At 50.4% G+C, this 17,448-nt stretch overlaps 2 protein-coding genes across 6 annotated transcripts in view; one reads left to right on the top strand and one right to left on the bottom strand.

Moving 5' to 3' along the window:
* Positions 1-17,448, bottom strand: part of KCNIP1 (potassium voltage-gated channel interacting protein 1) — a 422,953-nt gene that overhangs the window by 388,350 nt on the left and 17,155 nt on the right. The gene's annotated exons all lie outside the window — the stretch shown is intronic.
* Positions 15-16,254, top strand: KCNMB1 (potassium calcium-activated channel subfamily M regulatory beta subunit 1). 5 transcript variants are annotated; one of them, XM_060400220.1, is made up of 6 exons: positions 15-145; positions 4,023-4,180; positions 5,535-5,706; positions 7,986-8,091; positions 8,818-8,920; positions 9,841-10,903. In XM_060400220.1, exons 2-6 carry the CDS (start codon positions 4,047-4,049, stop codon positions 10,058-10,060), a joined length of 735 nt encoding a protein of 244 aa, XP_060256203.1. In that variant the 5' UTR covers positions 15-145; positions 4,023-4,046; the 3' UTR covers positions 10,061-10,903. The 5 variants fall into 5 exon arrangements, 4 of the variants coding, with proteins under 4 accessions (XP_060256203.1, XP_060256205.1, XP_004016912.1 ...); XR_009596703.1 differs by having other exon boundaries at positions 7,986-8,920; XM_060400222.1 differs by lacking the exon at positions 9,841-10,903 and having other exon boundaries at positions 8,818-9,656.

Genomic DNA, 17,448 nt, shown 5'->3' with positions numbered 1-17,448 from the left:
CTCAGACGAGAACCAAAGGCCGCTTCCCCAGAGACGGGCTGGGAGCCCAAACTTCCTGCTGCAGCTCGGGCAGCTTCTTTTGGGTGGGGGCTGGGGACCAGGCAGAAAAGGGTCTGCCGAAGACTCGCAGGGCACCCAGGAGACTGTGAGTACTGAGGTCAAGGACGCTGGGGAAGTGGTTTCTCCAGAGACTGGGGCTGGGGCTGGACCTTCGCTGCGGGGGCCGGCAGTGGGAACTCCCTGCCTCGGGGGCTGGCCATCAGGACTCTGGGCTCCAGAGGAGCTGGTGTTAAGTCGCACAGGGCTAGAACTGCCGGACCCATGGTCTGGGGGCCTGCGGGGGGCTGGAGGTGGGAAGGGGGGTCCTTGGCCCCATCAGTGGGGTGGCTCAGTGCCCTGGCCCTTGTCTCAGCCTGCAGAGCAGCCAGAGGGCAGCAGATCAGGACCAGCCCTGGCCCTTGTCACCAGGGGAGGGGTGGGGCAGAAGCAGGCCCAGCAAGAGCACTGGGGACTTCTGATCCAAACCTCAGGGCTTCTTTCTTAATAGTAGCAGTTAATATTTATCAAGGGCTTGCACTGGGCCAGGCAACGTGATGTTTGGTACATCATTTGATCTTTATCAGAATTCTCAAAAGTGGGCACTATCATGCTTTACAGTCACAGGTTGCTAGGTGACAAAGCCAGGATTTGATCCCATGCCTGATGATCTCAGAACACCCCCTGTCCCTCACTCCATTAGACCCTTAAACACTGTCTTCTATGCCCTGAAAAGGATGTCAACCCAAACATCGGATTACTGAGGACCCCCTCAAATCCCACCTTGCTTGGCCTTTCTTCACCTTTCCTCAATCTACCCCAGACCTCCAGTGACATTTCCAAATGGAGAGCTGTACCTCAAAAGTCCAGAGATATTTAGCAGTTCTCAACTGAGGAGTTCTTCTTCGAGTCTAACTGAAATCCCCCATTTTACAGCTGCAACCCATTTCTTCCTGTGCAGACCTCAGGGGTCTCAGCGGTTCCCACCCTTCCTGCTGCCTAAAGTTTCTCACTATGGATGTTGAAACTTAGGACTATATCTGTATTCATATCCTCACCCTACGCTTTTATCCTGTGCGGTCTTAGTAGGATTTATCAAAACTCTGCTAGCCCCCTCCCTTGGGCTGGGTGACAGTTTCACTAGAGCTTTGCAGACAGGAGGGATCTGAACAAGCGGCAGGGTCCAGACTGCTTCATTTGCTTTCCTCCTGAGTGCCCAGACCTGGTACACTGGGAGTGCCCGGGGGAGGGGATGTGCCCGGGCAGACAGGCCTCCCCGGTCTCAAGGATGCTCTGACTCTCCCAGGGAAGGACTGGTTCTGTTGTGGGCACTCAGCCTAGGTCCTCCCTCCGAGGCGTGATTCCGAGTTGACCCTAGAACCTCGTGTTCCACAGTCGCAGGGCTAGGGCCAGGCACCAACGACCTCAGACAGTCCTGGGAAGGAAGGCTGTGTAGGATTTTTGCCCATCCCTGGGTGGCTGTATTCTTTAGCCTGCAAAAACATGTGTGGGTTTGTTAGACTGGCCCTAGGTAAATCATGATGTGGGCTGCCCTATTTCCCACAAGATGGAAGGACAGGACAAAAGTCATAGGAAAAAGAGTTGAATAGCATGTCTCTCATTGTCAAGAGATGATTTTTTCCTTTGTGACTGTGTAGTGTCTCTGTTGGAATGTAGGGAAACCACACTTCTCAGTGCCCCAAATGTGGGAGAAAAAGTCATCATTGGGTATCATCCCTATTAATCGCCTTGGAGGGCATGACAGGGCTGTAACCTTGGTATCTGACCCTGGAGTCTCCTTTTTAGGATAGTGGGGGGCTGGGGACACCTGGAGTGGGGAAGAAACAAGGCAGAGATCTCTGACTGGACACTTGAAGCAACTTAACAGAAGAGAAGTTGAGTAGAAAATAAGACACTTTGTTGAAAATCCCTTTGAATTAATAACACCTATCTCGGGAATATTCACTCATTCAAAAAAATAATGTTTATTACCTTGGGGACCTGGCAGGGAAAATAAAGTCCCTCCTGATAGCTCACTAACATTTCCCCTAATTCAGGGGTTACAGAGAAAGGCCCCACAGCCCTGTTATCCTTGGTAGAAATGTTACCTTAAGCAACAAACAAAAAGCAACAACAAAGGAATTTACTGAAGGCTGTGGGGCAACTCTGGAGAAGGCAATGGCACCCCACTCCAGTACTCTTGCCTAGAAAATCCCATGGATGGAGGAGCCTGGTGGGCCGCAGTCCATGGGGTCGCAAAGAGTCAGACACAACTGAGCAACTTCCCTTTCACTTTTCACTTTCATGCATTGGAGAAGGAAATGGCAACCCACTCCAGTGTTCTTGCCTGGAGAATCCCAGGGACAGGGGAGCCTGGTGGGGTGCCGTCTATGGGGTCGCACAGAGTTGAATAGGACTGAAGCGACTTAGCAGCAGCAGCATCACAGGGCAACTCACTGACTGCAGAGGAAATCCATACCAGGACCGAAGCCGGGACGCTCTGGCTCCAGGAGGTGCCTGGGGGACAAGAGTGACTCTCCTGGCAGGGGTTCAGGGAGGAGGGGCTCTGCTTGCTCTGGGAGAGGCAGGTCCCGGGAGAAGGATGAAGGGCCTCAGGCCCAAGACACAGGGAGGCAGGAAGCCGCCCGTCACTTGCGCCATTCTGCTTGGGCTCAGGGGGGCTCAGGGGGGCTCAGGTCCCCATGTAAGAGAGCAGCTGCTGAGGCCACGTGATGCCACCTGCCCTTGCGGAAAGCAGGGAGGCAGCTGTTTCAGGATCCCCACGGCTGAAACCCTCCTGTTGCCCCGATGTCTTGGCTGTCCTCTGGCAGACCTGCTGCCCCTTCTCTGCATGCTCCCCCTGCCCAACCAGCCCTGCTGTGGGAGTGGTTTTCATTTAAGTTAATTAAGTTTTGACTGTGCTGGGTCATTGCTGCTGTGTGAGGCCTTTCTCTGGCTGTGGCGTGTGGGGGTTACTCTCTGGTTCCACAGGCTTCTCATTGCGGCGGCTTCTCTCCTGGAGCGCAGGCCCCAAGCGCGTGCGCTTCCGTGGTTGCAGCGCGCGGGCTGAGTAGTTGTGGCTCACGGGCTTCGCTGCTCCACGGCATGTGGAATCTTCCTGGACCAGGGATCGAACCCACGTCCCCTGCATTGGCAGGCGGATTCTTATCCAGTGCGCCACCAGGGGTGTCCTGTGAGACTGTTTCAGCTCCAGGTTTCTCTGAGACAAGTGTCCTCGGAGGACGTGCACGGGTATTCCCCCTCTGCAGCTTACAATGTTAGTTTATCTCCTGTGTTGGTTTCCTATCGCTGCTGTAACGAATTAGCACAAACTCGGTAGCCCGAGTAGACATCTACGCATACACAGTTCTGGAAGGCAGAAGTTCAAAATCAGCAGCACGCTGGCAAGGCTCAGTCAAGGTGTCGGCAGGGCTGCACTCCTCCAGAGGCTGCGGAGGACAACGCTGGGTTCCCTGCCTCTTCCAGTTTCCGGGAGCTGCCAAACCTCTGATACATGACCGCATCACTCCAGCTTCAGCGCCCTGGTCATAGCCCCCTCTCTTTTCTGTCTCATCTCCCTCCGCCTCCTTCTTGCAAAGATCCTTGTGGTTATCTTTAGGTCTGCGTGGATAATCCAGGATAATCTCGCCATCTCAAGAGCCTTCAAGTCTTTGCCATGTAAAGTAACGGTCACAGATCCTGGGGCTGAGAACAAGTGCATCTCGAGGGCCATTACTGAGCCTGTCACACACTGTGTGGCCTTGCGCAAGTCACTCTATCTCTCTGAGCCACAAGTCCTTCATCTGTGGCTAGGGGATGATAATATTTGCCTCTCAGAGCTGGCGGAAGGCTTACATGGGGCCCCAAAGCCCTCTGAGTTTTCCAAGCTCTGCGCTGAAAATAGAGACGATGTTGATGGCTGATCACCCTCTCCCCTCCCCTGTCACTTGTGCTGATCTCACGTCTGTTTGCCTCTCTGGTCCTAGCAATGTCTGCAGTCCCCAGAGGCCATGGGGAAGAAGCTGGTGATGGCCCAGAAGCGGGGAGAGACTCGGGCCCTCTGCCTGGGAGTAGCCATGGTGGTGGGCGCTGTCATCACCTACTACATCCTGGGCACCACTGTGCTGCCCCTGTATCAGAAAAGGTACCGTGCTCCCGGGCCTGCTCCCTCCCTCCAGGCTAAGGGTCTGGCCTCTGTCGGCGTGTTCTGCATCTCAAGTGACAGGGAGCTCACCACTTCAACTATACACACCGTTTCATTCGAGGGCCTTTCTGATAAGTAGGGGGCTTTCCAGGTGGCACCAGTGAGAGAGCCTGCCTGCCAATGCAGGAGACAGGGGTTCGATCCCTGGGTCAGGAAGATCCCCTGGATGAGGGCATGCAACCCACTCCAGTGTTCTTGCCTGGAGAATCCTGTGGATAGAGGAACCTGGCAAGCTATGGTCTATAGTGTCGCAAAGAGCTGGACAAGACTGAAGCGACTTAGCGTGCACTGGTAAGTAGGAAGTGTCTACACTGAGCTAAACTCTGTTCCCCTGGAGCTCTGCTCTGGAATCTCAGAGAATGTCCCATGCCTTTGCTTTCCAACATGTCAACCACGTGAGCTTTTAAAGGAAAGACTGGGAAGTTCCTGATCCGTGCTCTAATGAGAATGAATACGCTCCATTTTCTCAGCCTGATCTTAGGACAAATCTCAGACCCTTGCCTCTGGGCACGTTCCAGCGGCCAACAGCTCCCTTCTGTCTGGCAGTGTCTCCTGCCTGATAGATGGAGATGAGTCATGATTGATTTGCTGGTGTGTGGATGAGCCCGTCAGCCTCTCTGGGGTCTGCTCCCGCCCCATTTTTATGGTGCTTGAGCCTTTCCAGGCCGGAATCCTACCGAGTGAGGCACTGCTCAGCATGGCCGTGTGCCTCCAAGACATTTCCTCCGGGTTCAGCGCCATTCCTCCCATCTTCCCCACCTGGGCACAAATCAAGCTCCTCCTCCATCTACTCTTTTTAAGGGGAGGGGCATAGATTCTGAAACCATCCAGACCTGACTTCAGAGACTGTGAGCCCTTAGCAAAGTCACTTGACCTCTCTGAGCTTCTCTTCCACTCTCTGCAAGATGAAGATGGTGTGGACAAGGAGTCTGAGGTCTGGCTGCAGACCAGAGTCACTGCGAAGAATGTTGAAAACACATCAACCCATCTTAGAAATTCTGATTCACTTGTCCTGGGGTGTGGCTTAGATGTGAGGATCTTTAAATCTAACCAGGGTTTGGGGTGAGCAGTGGGGACCAGTAGTTTATGTAGATATTGGCCAAGAGGCCAAAAAACCGATATTCTGATTTTATGATTGCTCCCCGGGACCCAGGGACTCTGGGGTCACGCTCCTTTAGAGCTGGCTGCTAACGGCAGATGGGTCTCGGTCCTGAGTCTCTCTAAATGGGTTCGTGCTGGGCGCTCTGTGCCACCCGGGTTCTGAGATGTGTTTGTGTGTGCACGGTCTCCCCAGCGTGTGGACCCAGGAATCCACGTGTCACCTGATTGAGACCAACATCAGGGACCAGGAGGAGCTGGAGGGCAAGAGGGTGCCCCAGTACCCATGCCTGTGGGTCAACGTGTCATCCGTGGGCCGCTGGGCTGTGCTGTACCACACAGAGGACACTCGGGACCAGAACCACCAGGTACTGACTGGGCGGGGAGTGAGGACGCGTCCTTTTTACCCTGGCGGGCGTGTGCTTGTCCCCAGCTGGCTCCCGAATCCCACTCTGAAGGGGAGCAAAGACTGGCGAAAGATAACCCCAGCTGACCAGCGGCCACAGCTGGTCTGAGGCCCAGCCAGTCTTAGCCCTTCTGTGCTGAGTCCAACAGACCTGCCACTGACTGGCTGTGTGACGGGGGCTTGGCCCCGAGAAGCCTCAGTTTCTGTTAGTTGAAAACTGAAGTGCTGCTATGAAGTCAAGGACTGTGTATAATGTGCCAGTCTTGGTGTTGGCTGGATAGCAGGCACTCAGAGGAAGCAGCTGTAGTGTTCTTATTATTCTATAATGTGGGTCAGATGAGAAGCCAGACCCAGAGCTGACCCCCTGTGACTCCTCGACTCCCCACTCTAGGAGGCCAGAGGCCCAGGTTCAGAGCAATCTTTAGAGGCCAACACTTGGAAAGTTTTCCTATCACTGCCTCTCAGTGCCCCCCTCACACCTCCTAATCCACCACTGCAGTCCTTTCTGTAGGAAACACGAGCTGACCCATTTTCATTCATTCATTCAACCGTCACTTCCTGTGTTAGGGGTTGGGGTCAAGAGAAGAGAGCTCATACACGAACAATACCTAGCAGAAAGGGCCAGTGCCATAGAGAAGAACAGTGAGGTGAAGGTGTCAGAAAGGCACTGGTGTTAAAAATCAGGCAGGGACTGGTTACACAGAAATGCAGAGGTGGGCGTACGTGTCAAGAGGACACAGAGAGGGGGTATGGGGAAGGAAGGCGGGGAGATACAGCATTCCAACCCCCGCAGAGACGATGCTACAGGGTAGGGTATAGCGAGAAAAAGCTTCAGAGGCAGCTTAGGGTCTGTTCCCAGAGGCCCTCCACACCGCCAACGTGTGCAATTAAAATGGGTTTTTTTGGGTAGTTTTTCTCTTTTGTTGTTGTTTTTTGAGAGAAGCAAAACTTTAATGAAGAATGCTACATGTTATTGAAGGTAATTAGCTCTCATATTAAAAAAATATTACTGAAAACATTTTACTAAAATTTTTTTTTTTGCTCAAAAGACAGTCTTCAAAGATGTCTGAGAGAAATAGCTTGTACAGCACAGTAGGAGAGAAGGAGAGGAGGTTTGATTCCAGCATAAGACACTGACACCACACAGGTAGGGAAGCAACCATTTTAGAGAGGATGGGATTGGATATTTATATTCAATCAGGAATTTTTTTTTTTTTTTTTGAGCTTTAACAGCTCAACCGAAGGAAGGAGATTGGGAAGAAAAGATGGGGGAAGGGCTAAGCTCATTCACAATCACCATTTTACAAAACACCACACTGATTCAACCACATGAGACATGGAGGTGAGTTGTAGCTGTGTAGCCCAGCAACTATGTAGAGCAAATGCCAAGGACGCAGGGTTGATGTAATAGGCACACAGTTTTAAAGAGACTGGTTCTGTCAGGGTGGCCTCTCATTGACCTGAGCCGGGAAGACATGAAGCCCCTTCACATTTTCATCAAAGGCCAGAGCTTTGCTGGGAACTAAGTTCACTCCAAATAATGCTCCTGGTGTTGGCTTTAACAGGAAGTGAAGTTATTTGCAACTAATAGAATTCACCATTTCCTAGGGGAAGTTCTACTGATTACGAGGGAGTTAAATCCATGCAAACCATAAAGAAAGGGAATACTAATTATATTCTGGCACTGTACGAGCTGTGTGTCTGTTTTCTGCCAAGGACTACCAAACTGTGGAATGAAAATGTGATCAGGGAAGCTGGGGCTCCTCACCTCTGGGTGTTAGGTCCTCCTGGGGGTCCTAACAAAACCAGGGTCCTACACCAGACCCACGGAAGCAGAATCTCTGGGCTTTCCAGGCCATTCTAAGTTTCCTTGGGAACTACTGCTGTGAGCAACTGGAGCCTTTAAAAGGCGAGGAGTGCTGGCAGCATGATCGGAGTGATATGGAGGAGCGTGGGGTCCAGTTACTAGGGAGAGAGGTGGGGGTCACCCCAACGGGGACAGAGCTGGGACAGAGCTGGGACAAGCATGGATGCTGACAGTCAGAACTTGGCAGCTGATGGGGTGGTAACCAGCAGGGTGCCTGGGGGGATGGTGGGATCGTGAACAGGGCTGGGGGCTCCTGGTGAAGTGGGCCTGGGCAGGCAAGGGAGCCTGGCTGTCCTGTCTTCACTAGCATGACTCAGCCACACCAGATGCTGAATCAGCTCCTCCCAGGACCCCTACCTCTTCTTTGCATCCAGGGCCTCCTGATTTATCCCCAGGATCAAGAAGCAAATTTTCAAAGACAAACGGAAGTGGTCACTGGTGCGATGGGAGTTGGGAGCTGCCAGCTCAGAGGAGCTCGAGGTCAGATCCTCCCCCGATTGGGCTCCCAGCAGCCTGAGGCCTGCCTGCTGGGTTCGGAAGGACAGCACAGCCACCACCACATGTTCAGTCTTTTCTCCCAGAGCACCCAGGCACCCCAGGAGTGGTGCTGAGGGCAGGCTGCTGCTCTGGTGTGACGGGGGAGCGGCCTTCACGGCTTTGCCAAGCAGCAGGGTGGTGTACCAGCTGCTCTTCCCGCCTCTGTTCAGCTCTGTGGTGCCAGGAGCTGGTGCTTCAGGATGGCTGGGTGTCTTCTGGAGTGGCATGTGCAAGGCTGTCTCCCTCCACCTCTATTCTGAGGAAGGAGGTCACCAGCTCACTCTTGGTTTATCTCATGAGATTTAGCCTGAGAGGTTCTAAGCTCCTTTTCACTGCCTGCGCTGAAGACGGTGACACCATGGGGCTTGGGAGAGAGGCTGGATCATTTAAGATCCTTTAGACAACTGGCGCTAATGGTAAAGAACCTGCCTGCCAATGCAGAGACATAAGAGACGCAGGTTCGATCCCTGAGTCAGGAAGATCCCCTGGAGGAGGGCATGGCAACCCACTCCATCCTAACTCAGTTGGCTAGGTTAACCAAGGTCACAGTCAGTGGCAGTCGGGAGACTCGGGCCAGGCCCTTTCAGCTCAGGATTCAGGATCCACTTGCTACTAGGACCCTGGGCTTCTCTGGTGGCTCAGATGGTAAAGAATCTGCTTGCAATGCAGGAGACCCGGGTTCCATCCCTGGGTTAAGAAGATCCCCTGGGGAAGAAAATGGCTACTCACTCCAATATTCTTGCCTGGAGAATCCTGTGGACAGAGAAGCCTGGTGAGCTACAGTCCATGGGGTGGCAAGGAGTCAGACACGACTGAGCAACTAAGGCAAGGCTAGGACCTTAGAGTCCCCAGCAAATCCGAATGCCGGATTCCTCGGGAGACAGCGGCTCCCCAGCCTCGGCTGCTCCCTGGCTGGCTGGGGATGTGGACCTGACCTGGATGCAGCTCCGCCCTGCCTCCAGGCTGTCGGAGCTGCAGCGTAGCCACCACCTCTGCTGCTGGACTGGCTGACGGAGCTGCAGCGTAGCCACCACCTCTACTGCTGGACTGCGGGCTGTCAGGGCAGGCAGCCTCGGGGCAGGACCTCACTCAGATCCAGGGGAGAGCCCAGGCCTGGGGAGGAGCTGGCCCGACACCGTCTCTCATTTTGACTCGTGTGACATGATTATATAGGGCAGTGGTCCTCAAACCAGTGCCTGAAGGAGTCCCCAGGTTGCTGGACCCTCTCCTCAGAGATTCAGAGTGAGCAGGGAGCCTGCGCTTGTGGCCAGCCCTCCAGGTGGCTTGCTGTGGGGGCTGCGGGGGGACCACCCTTGCTGAGCATGTGCTGGAAGCTTGCGTAAGCCACGTGCAGACCTCCCAGGATGGGAGAGAGATAAAGCCAGGATTCTCCTTTCTGCCTTCTCTGCAGAGCTTTCCAGCCAGACCTCATCTTTCCAGGCTGTGAGGTTCCTAATCACAGTGATCAGTGTCAGAATTAAACATATACCAGGCTCTGTTTGCACAAAGCTCTTTTGAATGCATTCTCTTTTTCCTTTGAATCCCAGTGTCAAATACCAGCTGGCCATCTTGGGTTTTGCTCACACAGAGTTAGACCTCATAGAATTTTCAATTCAAATTTTCACCAACATTTTAAAATTGTGAGAGTCCACATTAAAATCCAGTATTTTGGCTTCTCTTACTGTTTTGGAGGCCTGGCTACGGTCTGTCTTCTGGATGGCACAGCATCCGTTGTCCAGATGGAGGGATGACTGCCAGGCTCGGTGTGTCTGGCTCTCTCCATCACCCCAGGCCCCGCCACGCCCTGACAGTTCTCCCTGGCACCAAGGCAAGTGTGAATTGGCCCCTGTCATCTTATTCCCTCACTACTTCACTTGCGGATGTTACCTGTGTGAGCTTTGTAGGCAATTGAGCGTATGACCTCTGCCCTGGATCCAAATATAGAGCCCACTCAGCCTATGTCTCCCATTGGTCTTCTTAGACAGATAAGTTTGAAGTTCTTCAGCAAACTCCTTTGAAAAAGATACTGCTATTAACCCACTTAAGTGATGAAGACATCAAGGCTCAGTGTGTGTGTTAATATCTTAGTCGTGATGGACTGTAGGCTGCCAGGTTCCTCTGTCCGTGGAATTCACCAGGCAAGGATACTGGAGTGGGTTGCCATTCCCTTCCCCAGGGGATCTTCCTGACCCAGGGATGGAACCCAGGTCTCCTGCATTGCAAGCAGATTCTTTACCATCTGATCCACCATGGAAGCCCTGTTAAGCAGTTAGCCTAAGGTTCCTCAGCGGCTCAGCTGTAGAGAATCTTCCTGCAATGCAGGAGACACGGGTTCGATTCCTGGGGTGGGAAGATCCCCTGGAGGAGCAAATGGCAACCCACTCCAGTATTCTTGCCTGGAAAATCCCACGGACAGAGGAGGCTGGCGGGCTACAGTCCCTGCAGTGACACAGGGGTGGACGTGACTGAGCGACTGAGCTCTGCAGGTGATGGGAGCAGGGCCAGGGCTCCAGCTGGGGTCCCCGCCTCCCAGCGTGCAGTGTGTATCCTGGACAGCTCCAAGGCCACCACCCTCCCAACCAACACCGTGTAGGCATCCCCTCAAACACTGTGTAGGCTGCTGTGTGCAGCCTGCTAAGCTTTGGACAGTCTTGAGCCGACCCAGGCGCTCGAATCCAAAGCTGGTGTTTTCTCTTATTCCACACCAAGCCCTGAGAAACAGGGATTTCAACCCCATGCGTGCTCTTGACTCTCCCTACAGTGCTCCTATATCCCAAGCAGCCTGGACAACTACCAAGTGGCCCGGGCCGACGTGGAGAAGGTCAGAGCCAGGTTTCATGAGCACCAGGATTTCTTCTGCTTCTCCACGACTCGGGAGAATGAGACCAGCGTCCTGTACCGGCGCCTCTATGGGCCCCAGAACCTCCTCTTCTCTCTCTTCTGGCCCACCTTTCTACTGACCGGCGGCCTGCTCATCATCGTCATGGTGAAGATCAACCAGTCCCTGTCCATCCTGGCGGCCCAGAGGTAGATCCACGCGGGCCCATCACCTCTCGGGCTGTTCCCGCTCGTGTCCCGTGCTCCCTCGCCTGCCTTCGCCCCCCTCCCCCTCCGGCCTTCTGTCTTCCACTGCTCGGATGGTCTTTGGGAAATCCCTTAGTTAAGTCATTTCCTGCTCAAGACTGTTCAATGGCTCCTCGGGACCCAGGAGAACTGAAGGTCAACCTGGGATGGTTCTCCATCCCTGACCCCACTCAATCCATCCATTTAACTCAAATCTGTTTTCTGCTATTCCGCTGTCCACTTGACTGATGCCAGTGATTCTCACTTCTGTGCCTGCTGGGCCCTCCCAGGAAGTTCTCCCCGACAAGCCTCCATTCCTTCTTGGAATTCCGAAGTGAAAACAGTAGCAGCCCCATAGACAGAGCACGTTCATCAGTGGGACATCGCTTGTTTGCAGCTTTCTCAGATCTGTATACATTCTTATACCAATATTAACAAGTATAGGTACAAACTTCCAGTCTTGAAGTCATGGGGATATAACTGCAACATGGTGACAATAATCAGTAATACTTTGCTGCATATTTGAAAGTTGCTAAGAGAGTAGGTCTTAAAAGCTCTCATCATAAGAAAAAAAACTCACTGTGTGTGGAGATGGGTGTTAACTAGAAACTTTTCTGGTGATGATTTTGTAATACACACAGATATTGAATCATTTTGTTACACACTTGAAAACTAATATAATCTCGTATATTGATTATACCTCATATACCTTATATACTGATTATACCAAATATATACAACATATATAGGCTATACGGAAATGATACTAACATATATAGAAAACATTAACAGTGGGATTTATTAATTGTAACTTTCTTCCTTCCTTTTATTTTTTGTACTTTTCTAAATTTTCAACAATAGGCTTGGTTTCACTGTGTTTATTTTTAAACAGAACAGTAACAACAGATGTAATTTTGGAAAAAAGTTTGAAAGGGTGAGTGCCCCATCACCAAGCAGATGGAAGTGACCTGGTGGACAGGTTGAACTCCAATCAGATACAGGCTTTTTTTAATGTTTATTTTTAATTGGCGGATAATTGCTTTACAGAATTGTGTTGGTTTCTGCCATACATCACCATGAATCAGCCATAGGTATACCTAAGACACAGAGTTTTGAGAACACACAAGTTTAAGAATCCTGGACAGAGGGAAAATAAACACAGAGATGGGGATTCATGGTTTTCAATGTAGATTAAATACAAGGTACCTGGGACTGCCCTGGTGGTTCAGTGGTTACGCGAGTGGTTAAGCGATGTCAAAGCAGGAGACACAGTTCTGATCCCTGGTATGTGAAGATTCCTTATGCGCTGGGCAACTGAACCTGTTCACCACAACCACTGAGGCCGCTTTCCAGAGCCCATAAGCCAGGGCCACTGAGCCCAGGCGCCAGAGCCAGCGCTCACAGCCAGAGAAGGCACTGCAACGAGAGGCCCCCGCGCCGCCCCGGAGAGCAGCCTCCACTCGTTACAGCTAAGGACCTCCACCGCAGAGATGAAGAGCCCACACAGCCAGAACAAAGGGGAGATGCAAGGCACTGGCCGTGCAGGGGAAGCCGGCCTCAGGCTTGGGAAGGGATGACTGGGGGAATGGCACCCCACTCCAGTGTTCTTGCCTGGAGAATCCCAGGGATGGGGAGCCCGGCGGGCTACCGTCTATGGGGTCGCACAGAGTCGGACACGACTGAAGCAACTTAGCAGCAGCAGCAGCAGGAACTGGGGGAAGCTGTCATAGATTCACTACCACTCAAAAAACTTGTCCTAGAGCAGTCCTTCTCAAAGTGTGGTCCCTGGATGGGCATTCCTGGAGGCTTGTGAGAAAGGCACGCTCCAGGCCCTCCGCCCAGCCCCACTGACCCGGAGACCTCGAGGCGGTGGGTGGGGAGAGGTTGGTGGGGTAACGAGGAGCTGGGCAGTACTCCATGTTTTACCAGTGACTGCAGGGGGGTCTGTCATGTGCTTGAGCATGACAGCTGCAGGTGTAGAGAACCACGGTCCTGTCTGGGACTTTGGGGAGGGAGTCAACGCCTTTCTCAGGTCAAGTCCTCAGCTGGGCATGAAGTTAGGCTGGTGTCTCTGAAGGTCCTCCTGCAGCTGATTCCAGGTGCAGCCCTGGGGGTGAATCTGTGTCCGCTTCCACCAGACTGCATCTCTCTCATTCTCGGTTATTTCGTCAACAAAAGAGAGAATGCCCTTTTGGGTGGTTGGGAGAGCTGAATGAGGGTTTGACACATACTGGGTGGTGAAAATGGAAGCTGTTCTTAGTAACAATAATAAGGAATGAATATTCAGAAACTTCGAGAGGAAATTATACCAACAATAATGTTAACTAGCATTTTTTGCTGCTTATTTATTCCATGCTGGACACAGAGCTAAGAAGTTTGCCTCATAAAAATTCAGTGAGCATTACTGAACTCACCTCATGGATAAGGAGAAGCAACTTAGGATAGAGGTTATATACACGGACTGGCTTCAAATACCCAACCATATTATTCCCTAGCTGTGTGGCTTTGGACAAATAACCTTTCTGTGCCTCAATTTCCTCACTTGCAACATAGGAACTAATTATAATATTTCCCATTTGGGGGTTGTTAGTATTAAATGAGTTATTGTATAATGTTCCTAGAAGAGTGACTTACACACAATGAGTGTTGTATATTATGAAAAACTGAGGCTCTAAGAGGTCATTGGCCACGGTCAACCAGATAGTAAGTGAGGAACGGGACTTGAGCCCTGGGCTGTGTGATTCCAGAGCCTGATCTGTGATTCTTTAGCTGACTCAGTCACCGGAAGCCCCAGGGTCCAGGTAAGGAACACTGTTGCATCCTGGGATGCCCAAGGTGTTCTCATGCAAGTCAGGGATCTGGGAGGAGGGCCACCTGGAATCTGTACCAACACCTGTAGCTTGCAGCCAGGGATCCCTGATGCAACTTCACACCCTCTGGGTTCTTACTAGAGACAATCCTTCCAAGGGGGAGTAACACCCCACTCCCTGGAGCGTCTTCCTTCTGGGCTTGGGGACATCCTAAGAGTCCCGTGAATCTAGCAAGTCTTGTTGAGATATTGTCTTATAGTTTGGTAAGATATTTTCTTTGGGGAAATTAGGTAAAGGGTACATAGGATCTATCTGTGTGTTTCTTTACAACTGCATAAGAATCTACAATTCCCCCCAGATTTAAGTTTAATTTTTAAAAAAGGAAAAGAGTATCTCCATCATGAATCTCATTTATAGGGGTTTTTTTTGCATATGGTTTTCATGCACCTGCATTTGGGGCTGAAATACACCAAAATGGAGAGTATCCCAACAGCCCCTACAGGGGAAAAAGCCACCACCCTCTAGCAAGAAGTACCTGGGGAGGCCCAGCCCTCACTTCCCCATGCATTATTAACAATGAACTTCCTTTGCTTGAGACAAGTGCCTTCTTCCTGTCAATGGAGTTCTGTAGCCTCCACAGCTTCCTGTCAATGGAGCCTACTTCTATCAAATCCTGTACCTGCCTACTGTTCATGGAACTTCAAGCCCAAGATGAGCACGAACTAACGGGCATTTAAGCATGATGGAGTTAGACACGGAGGGAAAATGTTTCTGGAACAAGGGCGGCCTGGGAGCAGAGAGCCCTCATTAGTTCTTTAAAAAATCACTCTACTAATAAAGTCTAGTGCTGGCGCTGTTTTTGCCTTTTCTCCCACGGGCCAGTGAATCTCACCTGGAGAGGTGTGCCTGGATCACTCGCCCAGAACTCGGATGGCAGGGTGGATGGAGATCAGTGGCAAGAGGACAGAGAGGGGCAGAGATGAAGCAGACACAGCGCCTGCCTCACGGAGCTGGTCATCCTGTTGCTCTTTCTCCCTCCTTTCCCACCATTATCAAGGGCTTCCTTCTCCACGGAGAAGAACCTGATTTATGCAAATTCAAACTAATGCAATGAAAAACATGACTGAAACCTCAGTTTTGTGACTTCCTGAAATAAGGCTAGCCTCCCCCACCTCTGTCAACAATTCACCTAAAATTCCTCCTAATTTCAGAACGCCTTGGGTGTGCAGATTGTAGGCTGCGTTCACTCTGTTGCTAACTGGCAGCCCAGGCTGGTGCAGGAGAATAGCCAATGTCTTTTGCATTTAGAGGAATTTGAATTATATGCTTGCAAAGATACTGTTTGATCACAGTGCAGCTATCTTATACCTCATCAGCCACTGCCCTTTCATATGTAGGGAAAAGAGACCAAAGCAAAACCAGAAAGACATGAAGAAATTCACCATGGTCTAGGGTAATGGTTCTTAAAATATATATATATACACATATACACATATATATATATATTTTAATGTGGACCATTTGTTAAGTATTTTTGTTTTTTTTTTTAAATATTTTTGGAATTGATAGACTTCAAATGCTGCTTCTAGAGAGGAGGCAAGGTATTTAAAGATGTGCAGCTGTATCCGTAACGTTAATATGAAGCAAATATGACAAAATGCTAACACATTAGTTTTGAGGGGTGCTTTCTGAGGAGCATATGGGTGTTTTATATCATTTGTTCTATTTTTCTGTGTTCAAATGCTTTCTCTAAAATAAAAGAGTGAATGGAAACAAAAATATTTTTGGTTTTTTGGCCATGTGGCATGTGGGATCTTAGCTTCCCAACCAAGGATTGAACCCTCACCCCCTGCATTGGAAGGAGGAGTCTTAACCCCTGGACCACCAGGGAAATCCCTAGGGTAATGGGTCTCAAAGTGGAGGCCTGCAAGGTCAAAATTATTTTCATAATAATATTTACATACTGCCTGCTTTTTTCACTCTCAATCTCACCAACATGTGCAGAATTTTTCAGAGCTTATGTGTGTGACGTGTGATATCACGAAAGACTGAACACAGACATGAGAAACCTGTTGTCTATTAAGCTGAACACTAAAGCAATTTGCAAAAAAGGAAAACAACGCACCCTTTCTCGATAATGTTTTGAAAATGCAACTGTTTCTCATAAAATATAATCTTTTGTTAACCTGGAATGGGTTTATCATTGTTTTAAAATAAATTCACTTAAATGAAACATTCTGAGTTTTCATTCCTAAAATGGTAAACACTGGTTAATATAACCCATATAAACCCAATCTCTTTTGGAGTTCTAAGTGTGTTTTTAGACTGTAAAAGGACTCTGCGACCAGAAAGCTTTGGCGCTGCTGACCTTGTGCGTCCAGAGACCTTCAGGGTCCTCTTGCTCTTCCTCACCGAGCCCTGCGTGCATTCAGGGCCTCCTCTCAGTTTCATGTGACCCCTGCTTGGAGCCAGGAGGAAAGCTTCACTTTTCCCCATCTCCCCTGGCTCCAGGGTCTCTCTTCCAGCAACGGATTTGTTCATGAATTATCTTCCTGTTCCTTAACCTTCATCATGTCGATTCAGACAGAATTCATCATCTTCCTAGATTTCCACAGCTCTCCCTTCCCACTCATATAAAACACATGCTCATCAGACAACTTCCTTAAATGCTAAGGAGGATGGGGAAGAGATGTATATAATTGCAGAGCAATCAACTCCCGACTGAATGTTGGACAAAGTTTGTGCCTCCCTTCTCAGATACAGAGACTTCAACTTCCCATAATCTCCCTCATCCCACACCAACTGCCCTCCAGCTACACGAGCTAAAAACAGGGGCTTCTGTAGCCTCCACAGCTTTAAGACACGTTTTCTGTCTCCAGTCCCAGGGAGATGGTTGCCCTGAGCCTCGTCTGTCAATTCTGGAGCCCTTGCTGCTTGACACTCCTTTGTTTTCTTATATGCAAACATAAACTCATTTTCTCTGAAGGTCAGCAGCTCTTTAAAGACCATCTAACTTTCCCCACATTCCAGTCTGTTGCTTGAGCCCTCCCTATAATGTTTCTCTTGATCAACAACTTATGGCAACATCTTCTTTGACACATAACTCACTGTATGGGGAGGCAGCGCCTTCTATTTCAGGGTGTATTTAGCAAATTACTCCTGGGACTATAATCTATCATCTGCAATAATAAAAGCTAACATTTGTTGAGCACCTAGGCCAGGATCCAGGCTAAGCTTTAATAAGTATGGTTCATTTAACCCTAACAAGATCCTTTAAGGCTGTTATTATCTCGACTTCATAGATGAGGCAATGGCAGTACAGAGATTTAACTTCCTGAAGGTCAAAAGTTAGCTAATAGCAGAGCTGGAATTCAAACCTGAACAGTATTGTTTCAGACTTACGCTCTAACCACTGTGCATCCTTCCC

Source organism: Ovis aries, chromosome 16, assembly GCF_016772045.2.
Source record: "Ovis aries strain OAR_USU_Benz2616 breed Rambouillet chromosome 16, ARS-UI_Ramb_v3.0, whole genome shotgun sequence".
NCBI classification, from domain to species: domain Eukaryota; kingdom Metazoa; phylum Chordata; class Mammalia; order Artiodactyla; family Bovidae; genus Ovis; species Ovis aries.
The sequence above is the reverse complement of the archived record's forward strand: the minus strand, read 5'-3'. Positions and strand labels throughout refer to the sequence as shown.